Source organism: Rutilus rutilus, assembly GCF_951802725.1.
Source record: "Rutilus rutilus genome assembly, chromosome: 14".
Classification (NCBI taxonomy): domain Eukaryota; kingdom Metazoa; phylum Chordata; class Actinopteri; order Cypriniformes; family Leuciscidae; genus Rutilus; species Rutilus rutilus.
Genome location: NC_140219.1, coordinates 3310001 through 3317732, shown reverse-complemented (window position 1 = coordinate 3317732; position 7732 = coordinate 3310001). Strand labels below are relative to the sequence as shown.

The 7732-nt window shown below is 38.1% G+C and overlaps 2 protein-coding genes across 2 annotated transcripts in view; one reads left to right on the top strand and one right to left on the bottom strand.

Annotated features, from left to right (window-relative positions):
• arl3l2 (ADP ribosylation factor like GTPase 3, like 2) overlaps positions 1 to 7732 on the bottom strand; it is a 298428-nt gene that overhangs the window by 248028 nt on the left and 42668 nt on the right. The window lies entirely within an intron of this gene.
• Positions 5479 to 7732, top strand: part of LOC311304139 (soluble guanylate cyclase 88E-like) — a gene marked incomplete at both ends in the record, with an annotated part of 28292 nt that continues 26038 nt past the window's right edge. The window contains 3 exons of the mRNA XM_084431000.1: positions 5479 to 5598; positions 7154 to 7294; positions 7598 to 7732. The exon at positions 7598 to 7732 is cut by the window's right edge and continues 5 nt beyond it. Of these exons, the coding sequence (XP_084287126.1) occupies positions 5479 to 5598; positions 7154 to 7294; positions 7598 to 7732 (396 nt within the window). The remainder of the gene's footprint in view (positions 5599 to 7153; positions 7295 to 7597) is intronic.

Genomic DNA, 7732 nt, shown 5'->3' with positions numbered 1-7732 from the left:
AGGAGCTAAATGGGGCGAAGCATTTAGTCCCTGACGCGCACCTGCCAACCCCTCATAATAAAAACCTGATGCCGGCTTTGCTTGTGGAGCGGCCCAAGCCTGTCTGCATGTTGTGTGACCGTGTGTATTTGTGTTCGTTGTCATAGGAGATTGTCGCTCGGTCCAAAATGTCCATTTGCAAGAACGGTGACTATAAAAAATAAAGCTGTAAGCAAACACAAAGAAGGCACAATACGTCATGCCATCATGGCTGGGAGCATCAGACCATCTGCAACAATGAGAAATTAAAGACATATTAGGATGATTTCAGGCAAAAAGGGTGAAAAAAACACAAAAACAATCACTAGTAATGTGATTTAATGGTTTATCACACACTTTTGACTAATATTAATATTCCTGACAAGAGTTACGAAATTGGTGTGTCAGAGTATGGTGAAAATGACACGTACAAAGTGTGGTGTCAATCTGCCAAAGCATTGCAGAGATACAGCCTCAGAGGCGTTTTGGTTTTCGTCTATCCAAATCAATTTTGGTGAAAATTGGACCAACAATTGAACAAAACAAAATGGCGGACAGGAAGTTCGGCCGACTATGGCAAAATTGGTATCTATGTTCTCGGCATGATCCAAGGAAACTATAAAGACCAGTTTCATTACAATAGATTAATAAAATCAAAAGTTATTAGCTTTTTTTATATTTTATTATAACTTTTTACCACAAGGTGGCGCTGCTCCTAAACATTTTGAGTTCCTTCAGGGCATGGCGCTGAAGACACATACCAAGTTTCCGAACAATACGGCAATACTTTAGTAAAATATGGCATTTTACGACAAAATTCTAAATGGCAGACACCCAAAATGGCCGATATGGGAAAATTGGGTATCGTTCGACTCGGCATGCTGCACCGAATTGTTGGCCAAACTGTTCAGAAGTTATAAGCAAAGAGAGACATTTTTCATACCTCCTGACCACTAGGTGGCACTGCGCCGAAACTGTGCAGGTAGCCTCAGGTCATGGTTTTTATAACACACACCAAGTTTGGTCTGAATATGCTTAAGCGTTGTGGAGATATAGCCTCACGTTCATTTTGGCGGACACTTCATCGAATTCGTTCGCGTGTTATTCGAGAACGGCTTGATGAATCAACTTGAATTCCATAACTTTTTTTCAGCAAGGACAGAAGATGATCTGGTTCAATCTTCGTGAAAATCGAACAAATTAAAAATGGCGAATCGAATCGTCTTGAGCCAAGGAATCAGACGGAAAAATTATTTTGTTTTTAGGCCTTATGGTTCCAAAGTTATTAGCATAAACATGAGTGCATCTTTGGAGAGTTGGTGGCGCTGGAGGGATTGAGTTAGAGACTCCAAATATGTTATGATGACAGTTCAGACTGTCCTCTATCTTTGTGCCAAATTTCATAACTTTCCCGCAAGCGGTTCAATGGGCTGCCATAGACTTACAGAGCGGAAGAAGAAGAATATGAACACTAGCAATTACATGAGACGCTATAGACCTTATGCTATAGACCGGTTTTGCGGTCGCTCTGTATATCTCTATGGCATCGCTGTTCAGGAGTAATTAGCTTTTAAAGTGGATTACTTTATGTAAAGTTAACGAAAGTTATCATGAGGATTGTATTGTTTAAAGCAGATGTCTTAACAAATGTTAGTCGTCCGGGAAGATTTTAAAACGAGCCGTTCATTCATAAATATGCAAGATCGCTGTGAAAATACAGACCGGAAGACAAAAGACAACGAGCGCCGCGCTGAAAAGGGGCGGGGCTACATAAGGTCTATACTGTAGCGCATTCGGTGCTTGGCCCCTAATAACTGTCTCTAACGATAACTATATTAGCGCCCACACCAGCGGACGATAATGTTCGGTTTATTCGAAGTACGTGCTGATATTTGTCGTCTTTCGCATTAAATGCTTGTGCTCTTTAAAGTATGGATTCTGAGGATCTTGGAGAGTTTGAAGGATCTGAGGACTATCTGAGTTCATGTTGAGATCTGTGACTTTTGATGGCATGCCACACCATTTTGGCAAATCTGAGCGCTGTTTGAGAGCTCAAGATCTTTTCCCATCTGCTCTCCATTTAATCATGTTACTTTCTGGAAACAATTGAGATATTAAAAAGATCTCTTTCCTATGTAGTTGCTTTGATTCCATATTTAAAGCTACACTGTGTAGGATTTTCTCCCATCTAGCGGTGAAACTGTATATGACCACCAACTGAATATTACTTTCTAGCGCCTCCCATTCCGAGGGCGTTTTAACTCCTACGGTGGCCGTATTATTTCAAATCTGCCGGCAGTCGCGAGTAATCTCCCCTTCGCATTCGTCACGGCGCCACTGAGTGTAAAAACGCGAAAGGCGAAGCTTGAATTTCCAGGTATGTCCCTCTTTGGCTAATGTATTTTCAAGATGGAGGTGCAACATGGCTTCCGCCATTCGAGCGACTCGCTCGTATGTTTTCTAAATTGCAGATTATACACTTACGAGAATACTTAATTAGTTGGTTGAAGTGATTACACATTAATGAGGATGTATAATTTTGAAAGAACAAAGTGTTTATTGCTAAAAATCAACTTAAAATATTACACAGTGTAGCTTTAAAGGAACATTCCACCGTTTTTTGAAATAGGGCTTATTATTCACCTTCTTTCCTACATTTAGATAGGTGGGCAAATGCATTTTTGTCTCAGTGCATGCATTGTTTTAGTTTGACAGGGTCGGCCCTAGCTTAGCTTAGCATAATGAATGGAATCCTTTGTTGCCAGCTAGCATGTCATGAGTAAAAGTAATATATAAAATAAAAATAAAAAACCTAATTATTTCTTGTGGCCTGCGTATTCACAACAAGTACAAATAGTGATGCAGATTAACACTAGGCGATTTCCTATGCAGATATTGACTTGGGACTATATTAGGGGGAAGCACAGGCGAAGCACTGCTACTTGGGTGCAGAGATATCACGCCCAAGTAGCAGTGCTTCGCCTGTGCTTCCCCCTAATATAGTCCTTAATATATAAGTCAATATCTGCCTAGGAAATCGCCTAGTGTTAATCTGCATCACTATTTGTACTTGTTGTGAATACGCAGGCCACAAGAAGTAATTAGGTTTTTTTTTATTTTTTTTATATCACTTTTACTCAGGACATGCTAGCTGGCAACAAAGGATTCCATTCATTATGCTAAGCTAAGCTAGCGCTGACCCTGTCAAACTAAAACAATACATGCACTGAGACAAAAATGCATTCCTAAATGTAGGAAAGAAGGTGAATAAGCCCTATTTCAAAAAACGGTGGAGTGTTCCTTTAAGTTTAAATGCAGTACATATCACGTAAATTAGCAAGTTTGAAAAAGTATTTTGCTGCGTCCCAATTCGCCTACTTATTCTACGCCCTAAAAGTATGTACTCTTTTTGTGAAGAAAAAGTATACTTTTGAGTGTGTAGCAAAAGAGTAGGCAAGCTTTGGGACATACTACTTCGTCATCTTAACGGACAGATCTGTCGCGTGCGTCCTGTCACCGTAAACTGCCCTGTCAATCATCTGCTAAATCAGTTGGGTTTAGTCAGAATAAACATTTACAGATTATGAACATATTTACAATATTTTGAGTTTAGTATGAATAAATATAAAAATCACATGAGTTTAGAAGATATTGCACCAAACAGTGGGAGTATTGCACTTACAGGCATAAGCCTTGGGAGGTATGTTAACTGTTCAAAAGGGTAATATTGTAAAATACTATTAAAACAGTAATAGTGTGAAATATTATTACAATTTCAAATAGATGTGAATATATAGTAAAGTGTAATTTATTCCTGTGATCAAAGCTGAATTTTCAGCATCATTACTCCAGTCTTCAGTGTCACATGATCACATGATCCAAATATCATGATTTGCTGCTCAAGAAACATTTATGATTATTATCAATGTTGAAAACAGTTGTGCTGCTTGACATTTTTCGTAGAAATTGTGATGCATTTTTTTCCAGGATTCTTTGATGAATAGAAAGTTCAAAAGAACATAATTTATTTGAAATAGAATCTGTTGTAACATTATAAATGTTTTTACTGCCACTTTTGATCAAGCGTCCAGTATTTATATAAAGCGTATAGTGTATGCATTATTTGTTTGGTAAATATTAAAGTATTAACCTCTATAAATCACTGGATGGTTCTGCCAATACGTTTATTTTGTTGTTGTAAGGAACAAATGGCCAACACTGAACTATTTTAATCTCTCCTAATACGCTTACTGTTATATCAGACATTACATTTAATGATAAACTTGTAATGTTTGTGAAAAGCAGGTCAAAGGAAAGAGCAGCATGTGTCTGTGAGAGGTCTGCATCTGTCAATACTCAAAGTCACCAGCCGCTGACATTATAACAATAGAGCTGAAGAGTTTGAGGACGTTTAAAACCATTCCTGATTCTCCTGAGCTATTCTCCAGACTGGGACTGTGTGACTGTGAGCCGCAAACCTCTGAGACGGTCAGTTCAATTTCTCACACTATACATTGAGTTTTCTTTAATGTGAGATTGTGACAGGTCAGGTTTCTTTGTCAACATGCTATCTGTGATTGATTTGTGCATTTTAGAAGGATAACGGGTAACACTTTATAATAATGGTCCGTCATTAATAAGTAACTATGCAGGAACTAATGCAGGACTAATGAGTATTACTACATTAACACTTCAGCTTCTATTATTAACTAATATAAAAACAAGCTTAACTAATCAGTAAGTAATATCAAATTTAGGAGATAGTTCCTTATTAGGTAATCAATAATGAGATTAGCCTCATTAATAACTATTAACTAACTGACAAATTATAAAGAACATTATCGTGTGTCTGAGACGTAATCAGTCTTCATTTTTACTCTGAATATAGTCATAAAATGCATTACTCAAGTGTTACTTAGTCACTATGCTGGAACTACTAGTGATCTGGACCATTATAAAGTGAAAATATGTTTCTCCCTTTAAAATAATGGTCCAGATCACTAGTAGTTCCTGAAGAGTGACTAAGTAACACTTGAGTATTAGTGATGCATTTTATGACCACGTTGAGAGTAAAAAAACACAATTGCTCACGTCTCAGACACGTTAATGTTGTGATTAGTAATTATTTATAATTTGTCATAATTACCTATTAGTTCTTAATAATGGCAATCTCATTATTGATTACCTAATAAGGAACTATCATAGTCCTAAACTGATATTACTTACTGATTAGTTAAACTTGTTTCTATATTAGTTAATAGTAGAAGCTGAAGTGTTAATGTAGTAATACTCATTAGTCCTGCATTACTTCCTGCATAGTTACTTATTAATGACGGACCATCATTATAAAGTGTTACCGGATAATGTTTCTTTTTATTTCCTCCTATTCTTTATTGTTTCACAGTTGCATCTGGCCTGAGATTATCTTGGACTCCTGAGGTTCAGTTTGCTGTCGTCGGGATGTACGGGCTGCTGTGTGAAAGTCTCCATGACTTCATTAAGGAGTCGTACGGTGACGATGTGTGGAAACTGGTCAGAGAGAGAGCCGACGTCAGACTGCACTCCTTCGTAACTCATCAGGTTGGAATCTCTTGTTACTGTGAGAGAAATGACCAAAAACTCTTTTTTTTAAATCTATTTTAAAGACTTGTGTATAAGAAAAAGAAGTCATTACATTTATTAAAAGAGTTATAACTAATTTCTCAGAAAATGGCAAGCCGGATGGGATCAGTGTAGCACAAATACAAAGTTCTGTCATGAAACATGATGCAGGCTGATCAGTCCTTAACTCAATCTGCTTGCAATCACATAATTCTCTATAGGCCACAGCTGATTGGTTCCTGCTGTATCAGTAGCCAATGAGCTTGTCGCTCAACCTTCTGTACAGCAGCAGCATGTCTTACTTGCTCACAGCAGCTTGTCGCGTATGTATTGGCAGTAGCGAGTCACGTATTTGATCTTCAGCAGCAGCAGTAGTAATCACCAAAATCAGCAGCCATAAACAAAATCAGCAGCAATAACCAAAACCAAAATCAGCAGCCATAACCAAAATCAGCAGCAATAACCAAAATCAGCAGCCATAACCAAAACCAAAATCAGCAGCCATAACCAAAACCAAAATCAGCAGCCATAACCAAAATCAGCAGCCATAACCAAAACCAAAATCAGCAGCAATAACCAAAATCAGCAGCCATAACCAAAACCAAAATCAGCAGCAATAACCAAAATCAGCAGCCATAAACAAAACTAAAATCAGCAGCCATAACCAAAATCAGCAGTAATAACCAAAATCAGCAGCAATAACCAAAATCAGCAGCCATAAACAAAACTAAAATCAGCAGCAATAACCAAAATCAGCAGCCATAACCAAAACCAAAATCAGCAGCCATAACCAAAATCAGCAGCAATAACCAAAATCAGCAGCCATAACCAAAACCAGAATCAGTAGCCATAACCAAAATCAGCAGCCATAACCAAAATCAGCAGCAATAACCAAAATCAGCAGCAATAACCAAAATCAGCAGCCATAAACAAAACTAAAATCAGCAGCAACAACCAAAATCAGCAGCCATAAACAAAACTAAAATCAGCAGAAATAACCAAAATCAGCAGCCATAACCAAAATCAGCAGCCATAACCAAAATCAGCAGCCATAACCAAAACCAAAATCAGCAGCCATAACCAAAACCAAAATCAGTAGCCATAACCAAAATCAGCAGCCATAACCAAAATCAGCAGCAATAACCAAAATCAGCTGCAATAACCAAAATCAGCTGCACGATCATAACAACTAACAACAGCAACAGCAGCAATAATAACATAACAGATCTATTCCACTGAGACCAAACATATCAACATTCTCAAAACTCAGAGAGTGGTCATGACAGAAATGTTAATGACATTTTTTTTTATTGAAAATATTTTCAAGTAGTTGAATTATGAAACATCAGTTAATGCTAAAATGTGGTCCATAGAGAGTTAATGGGTGAAATGTTCTATCAAATTCGAAATTACACATCGAAAGTTGGAATCAACAATGCTCTTCATAACAAAAATCCTTCTGTCTATCTGTAAATGTTCATATGTGTGTGTGGTTATTATACCTATGCATAAGTGTTGATGTGTGTTCGTGTAGGTCTACAGTGAGAATGTGATTCCACGTATCGCTAAAGCAGCGAGTGGCGTTACAGGAACACCCTATAATGAGCTCATGAACTCATGGGGGATTTATTTCTTTGGATTCGTGGGGAAATACGGATATGACAGAATCCTCAAGGTACGTTCAGGTTTTCATGATGTGATTTACTCAAGTACTCAAGTAATCAACAACCTTTGTTTGTCCAGGATCAAAGTTTCTATCGAACAATTATGGTCTAAAACCTCTAAGATCAGGGTGTTTTGTGTCCTCTTGTTTCTGCATTGATATGCACACTTTGTCTTTATGGGTTTGTATTTTGTTCTTGTGTTTTTTTGTACTGTATACACACTCACTCACTCACTCACTCACTCACACACACACACATACACACACACTCCCTCTCTCACACACTCTCACACACACACACACACTGTGCGTCAGGTGTTGGGCCGCCATGTGCGTGACTTTGTGAACGGTCTGGATAACCTGCACGAGTATCTGCGCTTCAGTTACCCGAAAGTTCAGCCGCCGACCTTCTTCTGTCAGGAGGAATCAGCTACAGGAGTCACACTGCAT